Source organism: Sinocyclocheilus grahami, unplaced genomic scaffold (assembly GCF_001515645.1).
Source record: "Sinocyclocheilus grahami isolate Dianchi unplaced genomic scaffold, SAMN03320097.WGS_v1.1 scaffold585.1, whole genome shotgun sequence".
NCBI lineage: Eukaryota > Metazoa > Chordata > Actinopteri > Cypriniformes > Cyprinidae > Sinocyclocheilus > Sinocyclocheilus grahami.
Window position 1 is genome coordinate 35,829 of NW_015505764.1, and position 23,354 is coordinate 59,182.

At 37.0% G+C, this 23,354-nt stretch overlaps 1 protein-coding gene and 1 pseudogene across 1 annotated transcript in view; one reads left to right on the forward strand and one right to left on the reverse strand.

Moving 5' to 3' along the window:
• The window catches only part of LOC107556947 (disintegrin and metalloproteinase domain-containing protein 22), a gene marked incomplete at its 5' end in the record, with an annotated part of 52,170 nt that overhangs the window by 15,101 nt on the left and 13,715 nt on the right, over positions 1-23,354 (forward strand). The window contains 10 exons of the mRNA XM_016240217.1: positions 3,622-3,685; positions 14,616-14,685; positions 14,849-14,919; positions 15,783-15,857; positions 15,968-16,039; positions 16,412-16,578; positions 16,665-16,749; positions 16,854-16,944; positions 17,074-17,125; positions 22,003-22,102. Of these exons, the coding sequence (XP_016095703.1) occupies positions 3,622-3,685; positions 14,616-14,685; positions 14,849-14,919; positions 15,783-15,857; positions 15,968-16,039; positions 16,412-16,578; positions 16,665-16,749; positions 16,854-16,944; positions 17,074-17,125; positions 22,003-22,102 (847 nt within the window). The remainder of the gene's footprint in view (positions 1-3,621; positions 3,686-14,615; positions 14,686-14,848; positions 14,920-15,782; positions 15,858-15,967; positions 16,040-16,411; positions 16,579-16,664; positions 16,750-16,853; positions 16,945-17,073; positions 17,126-22,002; positions 22,103-23,354) is intronic.
• Positions 8,705-13,567, reverse strand: LOC107556961 (claudin-12-like; annotated as a pseudogene).

A 23,354-nucleotide genomic window follows, 5' to 3' on the forward strand; every position in this document is an offset into this window, starting at 1 on the left:
CTGATTGATCTAAAAGATAAATTCCATCAGAGCAGAGAATGATATCCTCTCTGCATGTCTCAAGGCTAAAAGAGATGTCTGGACACAAAAATAAATACCTATACATACGCAGTCTCCACTATGTCTCATTATTCCTGAAGTATTATATTGGTACATAACAAGTGTGAGAATTACCTGCATTTGGAGAGTCAGCACTGAAACATCTAGATGGATGAATCTTATTACAAATGCTAAACATTTGTACACAAAATTGCATTAAAAATGTATAGTAACCACTTTTATATGGGTCAAAGATATTAAGATGTCCGCATCAAAAGAAATTGACAAAAGTGATTTTATGTCCATAGAAAGCACATTAAATGTAAGTAAAGTGTCTACTTTTAAGGTTTCAAATAAGTTTTTGTAGGATAAAATGTCAACATTTGGTTGAAATAATGTTACACTGGCATTCAGTGTAACACAATATTTATGTAAAAATTCAAACAACATGCTTATTCTGACGTGTACATATTAAAATATATAAAAGAATAAGGGAGCATATTAAATTTGATGTGTTTTAAATGAGTAAAAAATTCTTACTGACAAATGGGCAAAACCTAGGATAGTGGCAAATTTAAAAAATGTAAAATTACAACTAATTAGTATTTGGGGTGAAATCAGTCTTTTAATATGTCATAAATTGATTTTTGTTGTAAATATGCCTGACAAGATTGTTACATTGAATGACGTTTTAGTGGGTCTCTTCTGTAAATCAGGGAAAAATGTATGATATTTATTTTTTGCTCAGAAAAACAAAAACAAAATTGCAATTAAATTAAACAGAAAATTAAAAACAACAACAACAACAATTTACATCAGTATTACACTTATTGTTTTTATGCTTTAACACTTTTTCGTCTTTGACCCATATACAAGATGATAACTGAATGCCCCTCACTGAATTAATCATGCAGCATGATGAGGTTTATGTGAAACAATGTAGCATAGAACTGTTAATTGCATAGTTTTTCTAAATTAGTAGGCAGTATACAGTATATACTCTGCAGAATTATGCAGAATTGAATTGAAAGAACTTCAACCTTTCATTTCATCATAGTATTTGTCTATAAGGCAGATATAAACCTCCAAATTTAAATGCTTTTTAAACTTTTTAAACTTTATCAAGATTTTGTCAAACCAGCATTCAAAGTTTGTTGACAAACTTTGCTTCTAGTTAAAAAATTACAGTTTTTATTAAATTCTTTAAATGTTAAGTCATTTAAATTCTACTTCTAAATTGGATAGATTTAGCTAGCAAAATTACAGTTTAAATGTGAATGTAAGTAACATTCAACATCAATTAAAAAGGCTCTTTAATCAGCATGTTTTTGTATAACATTAGTTTTTAATATAATGGCCACTAAACTGTATAACGTACTAACACTGTAAACAATTACTGTAAAAATAACGGCCATATTCTGACAGTACTGTTTTCTATTAAATCAGAAATGTACTGTAGAAAACAATGCATTCTGGGCAATAATTTTCACGGTAAGCAACTCCTGTTAATTTACAGCCCATTTTCAACACTAATCTACTGTATTTATTAGCGCTGGGTTTTGACACAAATTTTACGATTCGATTCTCATTCACAAGCTTGCGATTCGATTCAATATTGATTATTTTGGATATAGATCAGGTACAGTACATGCCAAATTTTCTCAAAGAAAACTAAATCTCTCAACTAATGCTGTAAAACTGCTGAGTCAGTTGGTACTACATTACTATAATATTGAAGGTTAAAATTGACTGATTTGTTAAAATTACACTTGATGTTTTTAAAATAATAAAGTTACAATTATATAATAATATGTCTACTTCAATTTGTTTTTTTGAAATATAAACATAATGGTGGCTGTTATAAAAACTTGATGGATTTATTCAAACATAAATTAAACATTGAAGAACAGTACAATTTATAATGAATATGTTATATGGTGCATATATTTAGCAAAATGCCCCTCTCCACAGTTTATTTTTCTATCTGACTAATGAGTTTATGGTCACTGAATATGTTTTTCTGAGGTAAATGTGACGTTACGTGACATTGTTTACAAGCCTTTATATTGACATCTTTGGACGGCTGAAACACTGATTGAGCGATTAGGCTAAATGAGACAGAATACAGATTGTAAAGTTGTACTCTTTCTTTTAACTTACCTTCGGATGTTTAGTCATGTTTATTTTGTGCTGAAACTGGTATTAATGTGGAGGAGATGATCAGTTCACGTGCACCTTGCCGCATCTGTTGAACTGAGGAGCTACAGCGATCTGTCACTACACATTAAACAGTGCCAAAACAAAATTTATTGTTTGAATATTGCAATACAATTGACAGAATTTGAAATCTGAGACTTTGTTTCATATTAAAAGTATCAAAGCACAGTGCTTATTGCGATATATTGGATGGGAAGTGCCCTTCAATGTTCTGTCCATTAACTGAAAACAGGCTAGACTAATCGATTCTTGGGATTTAAGAATCGATATCGTTCCGTAAAAATGAGAATCGATTAATATCGAGATATCAATATTTTTTACCCAGCCCTAGTATTTATGTATTACGGTTTTGTACTGTAGTACGCAATGCATTATGGGCTGTCCATTTGAAGCAATAGCACAAAGGCGCTGAATGGTTGTTTCACATGAGTTTGAGTACAAGCACATTATTGATTGTTAAACTTTTAAAACACAATTTCATTTAACTGTATAAGCTATATTACCAAGTTTGAGTTTGTATTCTTTTATGCACTTTTTCTTACACAAATGTTCACAATGCTTTTAAAGGGGTCATATGACATTGCTAAAAAAACATTATTTTGTGTATTTGGTGTAGGGCAATATGTTTACGTGGTTTAAGGTTCAAAAAACACTATTTACCACATACTGTACATAATTGTTGCTCCTCTATGGCCCACCTTTTTGAAACGCGTCGATTTTTACAAAGCTCATCGTTCTGAAAAGTCGGTGTGCGCTGATTGACCAGCTATCTAGTGTGTTGTGATTGGCTGAATACCTCAAGCATGCGACGGAAATGTTACGCCCCTTACCTGGTTCAGGAAACTTTCCTCCGGTAAAATGCGCTGCACACACTCAAATATTTGGGTTGTACTGTTCTGGAACAGTGTTGTAAATAAAACTTAACCACTGATTTCTAGTTGTGTGCTCTTTTGGAAGGCCAAACAAAATAGTTGTCTCCATGATATGGCAGCGGCAACAATACTACAGCGAGAATAAAAGTTACGCCTTCTTTCTTTGTTATGCAAATCTTCCCACACAGTGACGTAGATATGTAGGGGCGTGTTTGAACGAGGCGTTTTAGGAAGGCGTGCTTTTACTGTGGTAATTTCCTTATATGATTTTAATTTCCAATGTATTTTTAGAGTGTTTTGTAAGTAATAATCACATAATATATTCCATGTATTTTTTTTTACAGTAAATAACTGTAATGTAATTTCACAGTATTAATAACATAGAATTACAGTATATTGCTGGTGACTCTGCTGCCAGTATTTTACCGTTATTTTACAGAGAAATTTTTTACAGTGTATGCATTACCATCTCTCTCTTTTTCTTTCTCTCTAGTGGGATGTTCTTTGATGGGAACCACACATACATGATTGAACCAGGAGGAGAGAATACTACAAGTGTACGTATAGTGGATTCCTGCTTTAAACAAAGCAAATATTGCCCATATCAGTATTATGAGATATATATCTGTCATCATGTTATTTATTAGCTTTAAAGTCAAAATAATTATTGTATTACCACAGTTTTTATAGCATACTTGCTGCATCTTTACTTTGGTTTTAAGGTGTCTGTGGATGAAACTAACTAAACTTGATAGTGATTGTTTGAGGCAAGGAAACTCCCCAGAGCAGTTTAACAGGGTATTTCCTGTGCAGACAGGTCATGTGTTGACTGATAAGCCCATCACACAGTCGATAGAGATACCTGACACTGCAAAAGCACAGCTATTATCTGCTAATGGCAGAATCCCATGTGAACGCTGGCGGAGAACGAGGAGGGCATATCAGTGAAAGACAAGCTAAAGCTGTGTCACTGAGACACTGAGGTTTTAGAGAGGGAATGTCATTTCTCAGTCGCAGAACGATGATCTGATTCATTAAGTGACTCACAGAGGTACATGTTAATGAAGAGATTTGTGTAATTTAAAGCAGCGGTGAAAGGCTGAGATGTTGAAGTTCTTTCATTAATGGGAGAATGAAGCCTGTTCAGTGACACAGGAGGGAGTTTATGATCCATTCACAGTTTGCTTTTTTCTCTCAGCTTTGTTTTATCTGTTCAGTCACATATTATAAGTCCAGAGTCTTTATGACATCAGAAATGGCTTAATGAATGAAATTCAGCATAATTCACACAAATGTTTATCTTTATAAATGTAAATGTATATTAAATATTTATAATAATGCTTAAAGATTTTATAAACACATGTATACACATTTTAAAATAATGTGGTAAAATAATATATATATATACAGGGCCTAAAACTAACTTTTTGCCACACTTGCCAATGGCCGGTGACATGCTAAAATTTACCGGCCAAAATTTTTTTTTACCGGCCATGAAACTCTTTTTGCAAAAACAGGCAGTTATTACTACTACAATAACTAAACATATTTACAATGTTTTTTTTCCTGCTGGTGCATTTTCCATCAATTTTACCTATTTATTATAGCCATTCAACATGACAGTATAATTGAAAGCTATTATTTTTAACATTTAATAGGCTCTGAAATATATAACAACTTTTAATTTAAGTGATTTGAAAACAATCTTCACATAAACTATATTATATATGCATAAACTATACATATTAATCTTTATTCAAGCTATAAAAGTTAATCAGCTACTAGAACAGTCCAAGGATTTCTCTTTTTTTTTGTTCTTTGATTTAAATCAATGACAGACTTCAGCAGGTTTCACTTTAAAATCAGCGCTGTCTCTTTAAAACCTGATGCATATAACCCGGATCTGACACATATCTGATTTTCTCCCAACTCTTTACTGACTCTTTAAATCAGCCAACGCTGATTTTTACTCGCATTTGGCGCTTGGCGAGTGTTAATTTTAGGCCCATTCAGACACAGTCAGAAACCAGAGAGACAGTATAGTCCTGTTTACCATATGGCACATGCATCTGTCATCCGCCTCGCACTGCAGCGGGGGACATGAAAACGTGTCCCTCTTTGGCCTCTGTAGCGTCTCTCACTGCTGGATTCTGCAAAATGCTCACAGTACATGCAGGGTCTCTGCCCCTCAACCTACCTGAAGTCATAATGAAATCAAAGTGGACCTTCTTTACTTTACTTTTACTCCTGATTTTTTGCACATGATTTTTGATTGATGTTTGCTTGGCTGGAAATAATTTTAGCCCTTAGCCAAATAGGTAAGAATATAGCTACTATTGCATGATAGTATATAGCTTTTCTAAAATCTTGCACAGTGAAGTATTAACAATAATTTAATTTATTTGCTAAATTATTATAATAATACATTTATGTTCATTAATAATAATGTATTTATTTATTTACACGACTGTTCAAATGTTTGTGGTCAGTAAGTTTTTTTAAAAGAAATTAATAGTTATAGGATAATAATGGAATTATAGGGAAAAACGTCATTAACAAATTGAACCTGTTAAGGTTGACTAATACCGGTATATAATATTATTATATTTCGTCTAGTGAGGCAGCGGCAGAAACGCAGGAAGCTGGAATGTGCGGCTTTATTCCGTGCTGCCGTCTCCACTACTTTCAAAACTCAAAGTGGTGCGTATACTAGCAGTATATTGTGTTTTTCCGCTTGACTTGCACTTCGCAACAACTCAAGCTTGTTTCTGCAAAGCCGTTTAGCATGTTTTCTACAAAAATGTCTGACGTGTTTACATTTTACACGGCATGAGAATGTGAAAAAGCTACGCTAAATCTGATCTGACCAGTCAGACTGAAACGGATTTCCAGGAATGTGATTTGAATAGGATTTCAAACCACATATGAAACAGATATAAACAGATATTCCATGTAGTTCATTTCCATTCAGAATATCTAAATATGATCTGATTTCAATCGGATTTGCACAAAAATCAGATTTGGGGTGACAGTCTGGACGAGGCTTGCTTAAAATCGATTTATGCTACAATCAAAATTTTCTGCTAGAAAAACAGGACAGTGTGTTTTTGGAGGGAGGGTTTTCATCTGATTGTACGTCAATGAGTTTGTGTTTTGAGAGACATCTCTTACTTCTCTCTCCATGTCTCTCATTTCCTCTATCTTACACTCAGCGGACAGTCGGGTTGATAGCGTTGGGGGTGGATGATCATCTCTGGAGCGGGGCGGCCAAGTAGGTATAACTGCAGACTGGAGATCTCCAAAATGGGGCGTGAACTCCAAAAGTGGGCAGAACCTCAAAAATGGGGCGGGGTCTCCAAATGGGGGCGGGAACTCCAAAACGGGGTGGGAGCTCCAAAATAGGGCGTGGCTTCCTCCCATTGACAGACAGGCACATGACACGCATGCGCAGTTTTTCCCCCAATCCACTTCAGTGCAAACTCCACCCCACAGCTGATTCTAAAGATTTTATTGGTTGTGTCAATTAAAGTGTTGATTTCCTACACTATGCTACAAAAAATGCTACACCTAAACCTACACCACACCTGACCCTAACCTTAACCCGTGAAATTGACCACAGCGGGATTGTGATAAAGAAAGTTGCAGTTCAGGAGATAAACAGTTAATAAGATTATGCGATATGAGATCGTTCCGTAACTCCCCAATCGGACCTCACCGGACAATGGCACCTTTTTAGTTGCACTCAGCATCACTACCCCCTCATACCCTGCGAATGCGTGTCATGTGCCTGTCTGCCAATGTGAGGATACCACGCCCTATTTTGGAGCTCACACCCCGTTTTGGAGTTCCCGCCCCCATTTGGAGATCTCCAGGCTGCAGTTATACCCTTCTCGGGGCAGCAGGCACCCCACCCCCTCAACATTTTTAACACACTTTCCAAAAAAATGAAAGTGTGCCATCCCCCAACCTGCTTTCTATTCATGATCTAGTCCCCAAGAGAACACACACACCCCCTCCTCTGCTCCAATACAGAAAACCCCATCTTATTTTAAGCCAATACATCTGAGAGGCCATCTGCGTTATATGGCTAATCCTCATACGTGAGTATATGGGGGGTGGACTGGAACAGCCTCCATAGAAACGAGGTCTGTGTCTCCCTCGTCTTTCTTATCTAGCTCACTGATATTCCCTCTGGCAGCGAGTGTAAGCGTGCAGAAGTGTGCTGGCAGGATGTGTAGTGTTCCTGTAGCTGAGCTGGTAGAGCATGGCGCTAACAACAGCAAGGTCATTTCCCAAGAAATGCATGTCTGATAATACGCACATCAAATTCACGTTAAGTTGCAAGTGTCTGCTAAATGCAGTGATGTAATTGTTGAATACTGGAGTTGTCTGATATTTCAGGTCAGCTTTTGTTTAACGTCTTGAGACTGACTGTCTCTCTGTTCCAAAACTAGTGAGCTGCCATCCTCCATAAAATGGAACCTCATAAGTGACTGATTTGAAACTCTTCATAGGCAGCCACTCTGTGTATCATATGAAAAGCACTCAATAGGCGTGGCTCTCATTTGATTTCGGTATATTTGCTTGAAGTCAGTGTTCTTAAGCTTTCGACATTGTACTCTACTAAGCATAAAATGCATAGAGCAAACAAATATTGGGTAAATTATTAATAAAATATTGGCTATCCAATTATTTAAAAAAAACTATAGATAAAAAAAATATATATATTTTTCAATATAATAAATGTTTTACCTAATAATTTATGAATAAATATTAGGGAATTTTTAAAAAAGTTATTCAGCCTTGAATTGAATTATATTTATAATCAACATTTATCTTGCTTTGCTTGCAGTATAATTGTTAGCTAAATGTTTTCCATTTTAATTTGATACAACATTTAAGCCCAGTAATTCAAAGAAATAACTCTACAGGTATGCTTTCCCTGAAGGCAATTCAGACACCAAGGGACAGCATTTAATAAACTGGTCTCAAGACATTAGTACTCTATACACTGATTATGTAAACAAATAAAAAAAACATTACATAAAATTTACATTTTGCAATAGAGCTTTGTAGAAACAGGCAAGATGAAATTGATCTTTGCAATATGTCATAGGCAATGTAATAGGAACTATTTGTTTTTAAGACAGTATAACAGTAAACAAACATACTACTACAGCATGTCATTCAAATGCTCTGAGTTACACTGCACTGACTTCTCTGGTGTGACACCTTTAAAACACAATAAAAACATTTGCACTAAAAGAAGAGAGTGGAATGCAGTGTAGTGTTTCATTCATGGTTTGTTGCTCATGTAAGGCTTATTACAAAGCATAAATCTAAAAGTGGAAGTAGTCTTGATAACAGTAGTTAAACTGCTCAAAGGCATCAGGCATCGGTGAGTAACAAGTCAGACTACAAGGTTATTTTTTAAAACCTGCAAACCCTTAAACATAAAAAAACACACAGATTATGTTACGTAAGTGTTCATGTAGCATCTTGACAGTTTTTAAACTGACGACAAAACAAAAATTAAAAATTTCTTTCCATTGCAAAAAATAATAATAAACAGCAGGTAAAAATTAATTCTCCTTCACATAATATCAGAAAGTTAGAAAAACAAAACAAAAACATGATGTTCAGGTATTACAACAAGGCAACGTAAAAAAGGCAAATATGAAACTTCATGACATTGACAGTAATACAAGTGTAAGCAGTCATAAAACAGAGTGTAGGTTGCGTCTCTTTTTAGCATTTACTAATCACATTTAGATATTAGCAGGCATATTCACTAACAGGTTAAAAAGTTCAGTGTTACTGTTGAGGTTTAAAAGCAGAATAAAGACATAACAGAATGAATTTCTGTGTACATAATACGTAAACCTGTCACACTGAATTTAATGCAACATACTCAGTGAAATAATGAACAGTTTACACAGAAATTTGTTCTGCTTGTGTTTTATGAATAAAGCTTATTGAGAGAGGTACACAACTTTCTAATTCCACTTGTGTTATTGGTTTGATGACCATTTTTACATTGTTTTGGCCATTTTCAGTGCTATTACTAAGAGGCACCTGCTACATCAAGTGAATAAAAGGCGTTTCTTTCAATTTCACCATTTTGTTCAAATTCACTGCCACAGCTAATTTACGATTTCTAATTTATAGGAATAGAATACCAGTTTGACCTGTTTGATTTGAAACAACTAACTCAATGTCAGTCTGTAAGGACAGGAATGTTAATCTCAATGCCCGAAATACGGGAGCGTGTGGAATAGCGGTGCCCAGCATACCTCTGAGGGGGCGTAGCTTTGAGATGGGGCATATCCCTGAGAAGGCGTGTAGCTTTGAGAGGGAGTGTATCTATATGCCTGTGAGGCTCCAACTTCTGAGCCGTAACTATCAGGTATGGACATCTGTGGCATGTAGACATGGGGCGGCATAGGCTGTGTGGGTGCAGGTTGAGGGTAACCCTGTGCTGGAACAAAAGTGGGGGCATCCAGAACAGCCGGAAGGAAGCTCTGGGGTGCGTATGTCATGGGAGAAGGCAAGCCGTTGGTCATGAGGGGCTGCACGGAGAGGCTGTTGGTCATTGCAGGTCCTTCAGGTAGAGGTAGCCAGAAGGGTGAAGGCAGTTTTTTACACATGCAATACCACATGAACATCAGCAGAGCGGCTAAGATCAGACCACCAGCACTGCTGATGGCCACATACACCCCAAACTCAACAGCAAACAGATTATCGTAGCGCTCGTTAAGGTTACGCGTGTGGAACAGAAACCAGACAGAGGGCAGCATGGCAATAGCCCCGCCTAGAAACAGAAGCATCCCAACAAGTAGATGGCAGCCTGAGCTGTTGACCAAGCAGTGGGAGTTCTTGATGTCATCAGGAGTTTTGGAGCAGCAAGCAGTTTTACACATGCCAGTGAGACAGAGCAGAAGAGCCAAGCTGGAAAACAGCAGACCTGTGGAGAAAAGAGGCTGATGTCAACAGAATAAACCCTATGATTTCCGTGATGCAAAAAATTAGGACGGAATCACTAAAACCAGTCAAAAAATTTTTTTATTTAGTGTACAACGCTAATGTCCTGGAATTTGGTACAAATTGGATGAATAAATCAAAAGTAGAGCTGCTCATTTAATCAAACAGCGATATAGATTAGTGTCAGTGAATATAAACCGCAAAAAAACTGCTATTTAATATGAAGTAGATAAATGACTAAATGAGCGACACAGCTTGTGTTTTCAGCAACTGCTGTCTCACTATATATAGGACACTACATATGAACTTCATCTCCAGAGCTGCTCTAAGAGTCACATCACAAGTTTTATCATTACATTTGACAAAACTTTGTCATATAGACGCAGAAACCCAAAGGTCTTAACTACAATCCGTTTGGTTTGAAACCTGAAGAAATTATGACAGAAATATATTACTATTGTAAAGTAGAATATACTTAGTAACAATAATAATATGACAGTTTTTTAAGGAATATCACAATTTGTCATCCTTGTTTTAAACATTAAACCCCTGTTGTGCAGCACTGTTTGCCAAAAAATGAAAGGAATTGTTCACATTTCATTTGATTTGATTTTTTTTTTTTTTATTATTAAACTGGTAAATCTGATTCCTAATTTAATCCGTTTTCAGAAGGCCAAACAAAGGACTTTTGCTTTCGCATTGAAACACACAGCATCTCCACAACATAGCACTACAGTTCTCCTAGTCTCGCGTAGCCAGACCTTCAGAGTGACGGCAGAAGGCCTGGGAACCTTGGCCACTTTGAATGGCCAAGGCCCGCCCAAGAGGGCATTAAGAGAGCACTGCATCTTTGTTTCCAGGCGCAACGTTAAAAAATGCGACACACACATCTCCCAGAAATCCTGTATAATTCAACCAATCCAATGACGACTTCGAAACTCCTTAAAGTCCCCATGAAATCAAAATTAAAAGTTTTTTGGGTGTTAGTATCAATATGTTAGTCTTAAGGTTATCTATAAGGCAGTGTGCTCCAAAACAGTGACAAAATTCACATTTAGAAGATATAAGCATTCAAAGCTTTCAGTTCGTCACTTCTGCCAAAACGGCTCAACAATTTTTTTGACGTCACATCATACTTCAGCTTCTCATCAAACTTTCTGTCCAATCAAATGAATCCGAAGCGCCTGCCCCCTACACTATAAAATAGACGCTGAAGCCGCGGGGCTGAGATCGGTCACTTGTCCACAGAATTAGTATTTTCTGTACAGTGGATGGCACGTAGTGCACTATATAGGGGACAGGGAACAATTCAAACAGTGTAAATATGCTTTTCATTGAGGAAAAAAAGAAGTCTGGTTTCGCGCTGTGTCACGCTAACCACCCTAAAAACACGCTAGCACACACACTCTGCTCCGGTCCAGAGACACGATAGCACGGAGCGGATCACACAGACCACAAAATGTATCAGAGCTATTTGAATTCTACACAGAATGCTATATTTTATAGCAATATGGATGAGATTGTGGCTGGCATACCCTGTCAAATGCGGCTTTACGGAGCTCAACAGCTCTAGCCCAAGCTGTGATATAAACAAACGCTATTGGCTATTTTAAAAAGGGGCGGGGCTGCTTGATATGTCCCGCCCTGTCTTCCTGTTTCAGTTAAAGTGACGTCAACACAGAGTAACGCTGTGTGTTTCTAAGCATTTCAGGGGACCTTTAAGTGTTTCCAGTTTTGTGTGCTGTATGTATCAGGCATTCAGCCAACGGTCCGTGGGCGTGACGTCTGAGGCTGAGACTACAGTTCACCTGACCTTCTTACTTTGCATATGCCTTTGGGCAGGCATTATGCTAATATTTCAAACTGTGATGTAGATGTTTGCAGAAGTAACATCTAGACTTCAATCAGTGCATTTTAGGCAAGTCTGGAGCAGTGTTCTCTGTTTGCTAGAATAAATCCCTTTATGGTTTTGTGGTAACTTTGCAGATTTTATACATAAACGAAAACAGTAACAAGCATCATATGGCCTCTTTAAAATTAAGCTATTAAAACAGAATTAAAATGGAAAACATGGAATTAGGGAGGAAAAAGTAGTTCATACAGCCTTATAAACTGAAGAACGAGTTCATTGTACCCATCATGAGTACCTACCAGCAGGTAAACAGAACTGCAGCAGGTCCAGGTCCAACTGGTCTACTTTCGCATATCAGTCTGCATCAAAGTAATAGCAACCCGAAGAACCATCTCACAGCACACACTTGGTCCACAGGCCGTCGTACATGGTCACGTTTTTGGCATTGCGTTGTAGGTGAGCAGGCGGGTGGTTCTCCACTGGGGAATGAGCGTGGCGACGGTCAGACCGCCCACTGACAGCATCCCGATGATGAAGGCGAAAGCATTGGTGGCATGAACGTCACGACAAGACATGACTGGAGGCAGGAAAACACTGGAACCCTGTGGGGAAAGGGGACATGAAATTACATTTTTAGTCAAGGAGAAGAATGACGAGAGAAAAAAGCGTCATGTTTTTTTCTCATTTTATTCTGCAGTCTTCAGGTAATTTGCAAGTTTGCTTACAAAGTGAAAGTTTTCATACCATTGTATGTAAATTTAGAAAGTGTACTGGAAGTCTTGTTGTAATGCCCACTCCATCACAGACATACAGTAAAGATGAGCCAAAATCCAGTGATGATTGCAATGCTTAAATATGTGTCGTATTAAGTATGAGTGTGTGTGTATTAAGTGTTAATGTGTGTTTCTAAGCGTAGACTACAATAAACGTCTCTGTGTATATGTACAACAGGCATGATGTGTACTGTTTACATGGAGAGTAAATGTATGTCTCTGCGTAACGTGCGCTCTGTCATTACAACAATAGATGTCAGAAAATCGCATCTCTGTAAGGATTTTCTTGCTGTGTCTATCAGAAGCGACTTATTTTAAAGTTACATTTGTTGTGTTTTCACGAGCTCAGAAGTGTTGTTTTTGGTTTATGGTTAGTTTTGATTAATTCAAGAGTATATTCGAGCGCTAACAAGATCATCTCAGATAACGGCTAACATTATGATACAACATGTTGCGTTTTAGTTTCATCCGAGTGATGCTCTCAGGACCAATATATCGCACACATACCTGATTAACTGTGCTTTAAATGACTCTTTTGGTGATATAACAGTAATTTTATCACGCAATCAGTGATCTTCTGTCCGGTTTCGTCGTGTAGTGTTTGTGTTTGGGGACTCTTCGGGAGCGCACACAAATTCACTGAGGCGGGTGCGGCGGGACGTCGAGCTATTAAACTATAACGTTAGAGTGTAACGTGAATAAACGCAAAACCAGAATAAATATTAAAATTAACAGTGTGTGAATCATACAGTGGCCTTTTAAAAGACAATTCTGTTGCTAATTTTAAGGACAGTCTGTGGAGCCTCCTCTCAAGCAAATCAAGTTGTATTTTAGAGACTCCAACAAACGGTAGTCAAAACATTCATTTTCCACTTCTCCATCTTATTTTCTAAACTGTCTTAACTATTTCCTCGCAATAAGCTTGATGTCACATTTGTGAATAGGATAGTCATATTTTTTGTCAAAGTCTGTATAAACATTTAAAAAATATTTTGAGGAAAATGAATTTAAACAACAAAACAGTAACTTACTGTAACAAACTTGTTTTGGCCTACAAAATATTGTAATTAGTACATTTAGAATTTTTTGACACAAATTGCCTAAATAAAAATGTGACTTGCTTTATTAATGATATGTGCTGTCTGTCTCTTTCTTATACAAACTTAACAGTGTGTCTCATCAAACTCTCTAAGTGTTACATACACTGTAAAAAAAGACTGTAAAAATGCTACAGTAAAAACCTGTTAAATGGTTAACGGTAAATTCCCCTACTATATACGGTGAAAAACTGTACTGGACATTACATGTATTGGACATTAATTTTACAGTAGTATACCATTTTTGGAAGGGAAAAAGAGTGTATAATTTACAGTGAATAACCGTAAATTGACATTCCCAGAATTCCCTGTGTTACATTTCAAATTTGATGTTTTTTTGTTGAAATAACTATGTTTCTTCTTAGTTTTTTCTTATCAGTTTTGTATATTAGGGTTGTGTGTTACACCTAATGTTGTTAAATTCATGTTTATTGCATGAATGGTGTTTAGTGTCTGTGTGAATGACACTGTGCACCTTCTATATATGTTATTATTTAAAGGCTGCTTGTGATGTGCTTTGGTTCATCATGTGACTTTCTCATCACCACCTGCATTGGGTGGTTATCAGTGTATTACAAAGGTACAAAACAGATTTCAGTACTTCAATAGGTTGGTATATTAACATTATATGAGTTAATGAAATTACGGTATTTAACTGTAAATTTAAGTTAAACCCGTAAAACCTAAAACGTTGCTACTGTATTTTATACGGTAAAATTCCGGCAACCCGGAATATGAATTTACACATATGAATCATATCGTATCCTCTGATTTTTCCCTGTAGGAGGAGGTTCATGTGCACATGATTTATCAGTCTCCTGGTTTGGACCCCCCAGAGGACTTCATTTCTGCAGGTATGAACTATTCTCGTGTTCAGGTATAAAGCATGATGTATATAGCATGAGTATACTATATATAAGGGCCCATGGGGGCTAATTAATAAAGCAGAATGAGTTATTTTTGTGTGCATGCACTTTGTGCTCAACTGTCCATACTGATAGTTAATATTTGTTTAAGATCACCTGGCACAGTCACCGTTCCAGAACCCTCCACTGTCTAGTGCCGCCCACAGGAGGAAAAGGAGACAGGTGTGTATACTTATAACATACATGGCTCATGGTTTGTGTTTGTGTGTGTGTGTGTGTGTGTGTGTGTGTGATCTGATGTGATTTCAGTGCTGTTGTAAGTGCTGCTCTCTTTCTGTTTCTTCTGTGTCTTTGTTTTCCTCCCCATCAAATATTTACAGCAGGGCTGTGGACTCTTTATGGCACTAATGTATAGATCAGCTGTTTCTCTGCAGTAAGCATGTTTTGCATGCTGCAGGGTGATGATATGAAACATGTTTGTCACTAGGATTGGGAATCACAAATAGTTCAGAATGCTTTTTAAAATAATATTGGAATAATATTATATAAATTATATAATACTATATAATATTAAATAATAATATAATAATAATTTGATTCTGTTGTTCTAGAACATCTGCATTTTTCTACTGATGTTGCCTGAAGGCTTTAACAAAATATAAATAAAATATGCAGTATTCACATCAGTGCAACTTTTAAACTTTACTGTTGTCATGACAACGCAATGTCAGTGCATGTCAGTCTATGCACAAGAATGAACAAAACTTCTGAGTGTGTGATACATTGTTTTTGGGATTAAAAAATATTTTTGAATTATTACTGTTCTGTTTAGATCTTAAATCATCTAATTATTTCGTAACAGGCTGCTGATAGTTTTGAATGCATTAAGAATTATTTTCCACACTTTGCATATTAATTTCTTCTTCAAAACTAAAAGAAATGTTTATGGAATCGTAAAGTAACAAGATTCCTTAATTGGAATTGGATCCAGAATCATTACGATTCCAATCTCTTGTTGTCACCTTCTCAGAGCTAATCAGAGTCATAAACTACATGAAAATGATGCACTGTCAAATTTCTCACAGATATTGCGAAATCCACGGAGTGTTTCAGATGAGACCAAATATATAGAGCTGATGGTCATAAATGATCATTTAATGGTAAGATGAGTGACCTAATTAACCAACATATTAACCAATTTATCATTGTTTTATTTCTTAATGCCTGCAATGCATTCATTTTACTATGTATTCACATTCATTTTTCCCAGTACAAGAAACATCGCCTTTCCGTTGGACAAACGAATAACTACGCCAAATCTGTTGTAAATATGGCTGATCTGGTAAGTTGCTAATGTATGCAATTCATAGTCTTCTATTATTCATTTTAATAATATATCCTTTTAATATTTTTTGTTCTTACACTGTATATCCATTAAACAGAAGGCTGATCCTCATCGGTTTCCCAAGACAAATAGACCTTGTGCATGCAGTCACATAAACATCCCTCCATTTCTCTCTCTCTCTGTGAGAGACAGTTGGCATTTATCTGCGTCACTCTGTTGTTCAATATGTCAAATTGAGCTCTAGAATAAAAGAAAACCATCCATCATTCTGCAGTCATCATCTGTGTCTTGGGGATTCAGATTTTCATGAAAAAGATATAATTCTTTGTTCACCTCTTGTTAATAAATCATTTTTGTTTGTATCTGCAGTACTTCAAAGAGCAACTCAACACTAGAATTGTCTTGGTTGCGATGGAAACATGGGCTGCAGACAACAGATTTAACATCAATGACGATCCCATGGTGACATTACGAGAGTTTATGAAGTACCGAAGAGACTTTATTAAAGAAAAGTGTGACTCCGTTCACCTTTTCTCGTGAGTTATAAAAAAATACACAGCAGACATTAGTTTTATGATCAGGTAAAGTGGCATTTCTAATCAGTTTTCTCTCTTCTTTTTAGAGGCAACCGTTTCCATAGCAACTGGGGAGGAGCCTCATATATGGGCGGAGTCTGCTCACTCACTAAAGGAGGCGGAGTCAATGAGGTTTGTGGTTATGGTTATGAAAGATGCTTTTAACTAATGAAAATGTATCTGTTTATCAGTCTCAAAGGCTTTTGTTTGGGTGATTTTTTTCTCTAATTTGTTAGTATGGAAAGACCGAAGAAATGGCCATAGCTCTCGCCCAGTCACTAGGACAAAATATCGGCATATTTTCTGATAAGAAACGCATTTTAAATGGTGAGTGTTCTCGTTTCCTGTTCAACTTTTATATTTTTTGTACGTGCTTTGGCAGTAAATGCAGGAGTACTCACACAAACAGACTCTCATAGTTTGTCACTGTAATCCATCTTCATCTTTCCCTCACAGGGGAGTGCAAGTGTGAAGATAAATGGTCTGGCTGCATAATGGATGATGTTGGGTAAGTTTCAAATAAAGCAGATTTCCCAGATTTCCTAACACATACACATAACTCGCTTAAGTTTTGAGACCCTATTGGACATGCATATTAGTCTTACTGAATCCTGCCTGTCATGCTTTGTGCTGAGTCTGTGTTCCTGTGTTTTGTTGCTTAAATAACTTTAAATTAAATGTAGTCAAAGTAACAGTGTTTGAAATCTGTGCCACTCACTGATCCATAATACTTTCCGTCATGTCAGATGTTGTTAACTGACAGCCAGTGAGAAACTTTGAGACAGATTTAAACACTATTTCATGAGTTCCACTAGGTGGCAGTAAATAATTTGGCTTCATCTGTCTCAGCGCTTACTCCTATTTGTGTCCTGTTCTCATTTTCACGGGGGCCTCACAGACTGTTGATGGGTGGGTAAATTAGCATTACAATCTGTGAGGGTGAATCTCACAAAACCTTCCACAAAGTATGCAGATTTCACATTCACATTTCACCCTAAAATCAAGTCTTATTATTGTAATGTCCAAAAAAATTAATTCTTTTTTTGTATTAAAGTAATAAGAATCACAGTTGAACATTACATAAAAACTCCAGATGACATCCAGATCAATGTCAATGTTCTTAATTATCATCAAAATACACTGCAAATAAAACTTTATTTCTAAAATACTGTTTTCTTAATGCCAAATACATATTTTTTTCTTTTGATATTGGGTTGAAATAGAGCATTTTTGTAAGATTGAAATATGAACACCTGTGTAAAATTAGAACATGATATCCTCAAAATGTCATGAGAAAGTGTTATTGATCATTATAGTCCGATTTTCTACGTTTGGCTCTCCACTGTTGACATTTCACATGTGGATTTTGAAATTTCACTGTTCACGTTTCAAATTTGCCCTGGATCTTTTTTTTTTTTAGCAATCTAACATTCACAGACAGTGTTTTTCAGTGTCAAACTGAAAAATTGTATTACCAGAATAACAAACCACAGCTAATAATTAGTATATATGCTTAAAACAGTCAGAAATGTTCACAGTGGTTATTCGAGAAATGCTTTGATGTGAGGTGATCAGATACCTGTGAAGCGATTTTGTTCATGTCATAGTGTGCATCTGTGTGTGTTGGTTTGTCTTTATCCATGTGTTTTAATACCTTTTGCATTTCCCCTCAATCCCGAATGGGACAGCAGGTGAGCAGACGCTTGGTTGTGTCATGCTACTCGCTCGTGTCCTGTCGACCAGTCAGCTGCTGAGTCTTTTCAGCCCCTCACTCCATCTAATAGCATTATGGCCTCAATTTTATTCAGTCAAGAGAGCAATATGGCAGAAGTTGCATTGTGTTGGAATATTCTGCAGTTTCCTATGTGCTCTCTTTTTTACTGGTTTTTAATTTGGCTGATAGCTCATAGTGGGACATGTTTCGTTAAGAGAGGATTATTGGGCTCCTCTCAGTTTAAAGGGGTCATATCATGCATTTCAGTCTGATAATATTAGCTAAGATCTTTCAGTATTTTCCACCTCCTAGAATTAAATAGGCTTTTTTTGGGGTTTGCTGTCAGATGAGATTTGTAAATTATTCCATTCCTTTTTTACTCACAATTTGTACAGTGTCCCAACTTTTTTGGAATTGGGTTTGTATATAGTTTGAACTTTACCGTAATTAAATAAAAAATAAAAAAATCTCAACAAAATCAAGTAGCTGAACACCAAGTATAAAGTATAAAGATTTTTTTGCAGCATAGTTTTTTTTGGAGTTAAAAAAAATAGTATTACTCTTTTATTTCACAAGATAAAGGAAAATCTAATTTTCTGTTATATGTCCCCTTTAAAGTGTTTAAAACTGTCTGCAGTCATTCATACTCAAAAGAACAGAACAATCATGATTTCATGCTAATGCCAAATGTCATAAAGCATGTGTGGCACACACACAGTCTACCTCTAAATGCAAAAGTCTTTTATAATACAATTAGATAATCAGAATTATGGTGACAAAAGTGACTGCCATCTGCCATCTGATGTATAATGGCTTACTGACAGGACGTTAGCTGAAATTCACACCAGCACTCTCAGTGTGTGTTCACCCTCCGTCTTGCTGTTTGCTTAGCTTCTCAAATAAGACTTCTTCTCTTCACAAGTCATGTTTCTGAACACTTATATTAGTCATTAACAGTTTTTACAATGCAAAGGTTTCCTCAACTCCTCCTTTGGACCTCCAAACTGAAATACCATGTGTAGAAGATGAAAGACTAAGAGAAAAAGTGTTGTAATCACCACACAGAGCTACGCACTTTCTCTCTATCAGGAGAATATGGGACTATTGGGGCAAAAAGTCCAAACTTCTGAGTATGAGAAAGTCCTCTGGTTTCAACATGCACATATGATGTAGTTGGGTTGTTTTTTATATATATATCCATAATTTCCTGAAAGCTACTGCACACTCTCACGGCTCATGTTATTAACACTAGTATCAATGGCCTTTCAGACAGACACGCTCATGTGGATCTGTCTCTCCATTGATGGATGTTTTGAGAAGTTTATTTTCCATGCAGCCTGCATGTTCGATCTGATACACTAACTCCATTGTTAATGTGACAGGATGTTTTGTGTTCTCTGTTTTCCCCCTTTAAGTATGTCTACCAGTTGTTAACAATCCTGTGAAAATGTCTGCAACACTTTAAAATTAATTACTCAAGCAGGTAAGACAAGGTGCCGTGATATTCCAGGATCACACTCAGCGTCTGTTAAACGAAGAGTAACCACTTACACATGGCATACTCTGAGATATGCACATATTGATTCTCAGTCTCCGGTTAAGGCTTCCTGAAACTGCTTTGTTGCAGATTGTCACAGATTGGAATAGTGCTTAAAGCCTCGGAATGATATTGAGGGCAGCGACCCAGCTGATACAGGCTGAGCAGTGTTCAGCGTTCTCGTACAGTTTGAGCGTACTGCAACACCTCTGTGTTTACAAGTGGATAAACTGTGATTTGCATCTATTGGATGCAGATGGAAGAATGAGGAAAGTGTAATCAGAATCAGAGAGGATTCACCTAAAAAGAAAGAGTGGTATTTCAGACCAGGGTTTCCCATTCTAGGTTTCGTGAACTGCAGGGTGTTCATAAGAAAAAATGCATGACTAAAATATGGTCATGCAAAATAAGGCATTCATATGTGTTATATAAGTACTAATAAACAGCTAGTCTTTTAGTAATATGCATGCTAATAAGCAACCAGTAAATGTAGATGTGAATGCATTTAGCAACTGTTATTTATATATAATGCAATACACTGCATGTCCACCTTATTGAAGAGGTAAAGTTCTGCCTGTAAATACAGGGAATTGACTGATTCTTACAACCTATTTTCAACAAATCTGGCTGCTGTAGCCCTTGTGTTTGTTTGTACAATGTGTTTTATTGTTCTTTGTGTCTGAGTCCTGCCCTCTGCTGGTCTGAATGAAAAGAGTCAGTAACGACGTAACCATTTCCCCATTTAACGAGAAGGGTATAACTGCAGCCTGGAGATCTCAAAATGGGGGCGGAAACTCCAAAACGGGGTGGGAGCTCCAAAATAGGGCGTGGCTTCCTCCCATTGACAGACAGGCACATGACACGCATGCACAATTTTCCCCCCCAATCCACTTCAGTGCAAACTCCACCCCACAGCTAATTCTAAAGTTTTTATTGGTTGTCAATTAAAGTGTTGATTTCCTACACTATTCTACAAAAATGAAAGTTGCAGTTTAGGGATAAACAGTTAATAAGATTATGCGATATGAGATCGATCCGTAACTCAACAACCGGACCTCACCAGACAATGGCACCTTTTTAGTTACACCCAGCATCACTACCCCCTCCCACCCTGCGAATTCTGAGCCCCGGGAGACCCCGTTGCTTAGAACAAAGCGATAGAGTAAAATCTTTCCCCTGCGCTGGGACGGCTCGCGGGAGAGCTCGTGGGTGATTCGCGATTACATCATGAAGCAGAGGTTCAAACTCCAGTCCGAACACGAGCTTTGGGCTCTGCTCTCACGGAGAATATTTATTTATATAGCATTTTATTTTAGATCAACTAGAAACAATGTTTAATTTATAAAGGTTTATTTTGAAATGTAAGTCAAAAACAATTGGCCGAAGCCAGAGCCAATGGTGAAAGTCTTTGCGCGAAGAGAGCCCGCCCCATTTTGGAGGTTCTGCCCACTTTTGGAGTTCACGCCCCATTTTGGAGAGCTCCGGTCTGCAGTTATATCTACTTGCATTTAACCAGACTGATGTTTACATTCAGTGTGACCAGTTCACATTAATCTTGTTTTCTGTCCCAAGCCTGTCATTTTTAGCATTAATTTGTCTCCATGAGAACTTTTCCACAACAGTGACCAGGTTTACATGAACATTTTGATTTTGGAATTTGGTTGTATTCTGATTATTTAGAGTATGTGTCAATCTGAACAGGGCAGCTGGCATTTCCCTGTAATAACGATAAATGCTTTTTTATTTGTAATTGGAACATCCACTTGTTCATTTACATATACATATGGCCAAAGAAAAATAATTATCCTCTATTGGTAAGCGGCTCCAGTATTTCCATATAGAATTAGTGGGGAAAGAATCTGCATATCTTAGTTTATTTGTAATATAATTACATGTGCAGCATTCAGGAATTGTTTTCAAAATGATGGCTAAAATACCTTAATCAGAAAACAATGTGCATGTAAACGTGGTGACTGAGGTAAGGTTTGTTGCTTTTCAGTTTAAGCTCAGTGAGACTTTGGTTAGCATTACAAACACTCTTTTTTATAGCCTTTTTTATCGGTTGTGTTAAACATAGAGCGTGAAAGTAAAGTTAGGCAGTATGACTCTAGTGCTTTGTGGTTCTCTCTAACAGCTTCTACTTACCCAAGAGATTTTCTGACTGTAACGTGGAAGAGTATCATGATTTCCTGAACAGTGGAGGTGGTGCGTGTCTCTTCAACAAACCTTCAAAGGTAAAGCCACTTCAGTTCTGACTGGGTGTTCATAGCAATCACTTTCCTTAGTACGTCACCAAACCCACACAAAATCTGCACCCACAGAACTCCAGAAAAAGTGCCACGGGTTTCCACAAAATTGGAACATTTATTCACAAAGTTTTATACATACAATGATATTCAAAAGTTTGGGGTCAGGAAGAATTAATTTTTTTTTTACATATTTTATAGAAATGAATATTTTTATTTAGCAAGGATACATTACATTAATCAAAATGAACAGTTAAAGGGGTCATATGATGCTTTTTTAAAGATCATTATTTTGTGTATTTGGTGTAACAGAATATGTTGACATGCTTTAATGTTCAAAAAACACATTATTTTTCAAATACTGTACATTATTGTAGGTCCTCTATCCCCCGCCTCTCTCAAACGCTTCGTTTTCTACAAAGTCCCTCCTTCCGACAAGCGCAGTCTGCTCTGATTGGCCAGCTGACCCAGTGCATTGTGATTGGCCGAACACCGCAAGCACTCGTTGGAAATGTAACGTCCCTTACCATAATCGCGAGCTTCATCTTTCAAAATAAACGTAAAGACAGAGCCCGAAAGGGGAACAGAGTCGCGTGACAGACACAGTGATGAAGCTGGTATGTGTGCAGTACACAAGCCACGGTTAACACAGCTGACTCCACTGTGATCTCTCTCTCTCTTTCTCTCTCGCGCTCTCTCTCTCTCTCTCGCTCTCTCTCTCTCTCTCTCTCTCTCTCTCTCTCTCGCGCGCACACACACACACGATATGCAAAACTCCGCATTTGAACAGTCAATACCAAATACTTGAACTAATAACAAAACAGTAGCTGATTCAGAAGCGCCAGATTGTCATAGCAAAGTCAGAATTACCTCCTCTCCTAGGTTCATGAAACGGTCGTCCATAAAATACATTGATGTTCTGTTGTAAGCAATCTTAAAGATTCCTAAATGCATCTACATTCGGAAGGCCAAATAAAGTGCTTTTGCTTTTGCACTGAAACACACAGCGTCTCCCTGACATGCTGCTTCAACACTAACTGCGGTTACTGAAACCATGCCTTCTTTCTTTGTGTGCACATTTGGGCACATTATGCAAATATTTCCACATAGTGAGGTAGACATGTGGGGGCGTGTGTAGAACAAGTCGTTTTAGGGGGGCGTGGCAGTCTTAACTTTGATAAAGAACAACTTTTTGGTTTTGAGACTTTAGTCTTTGCAACTTCAGGGATCTTATCTATGC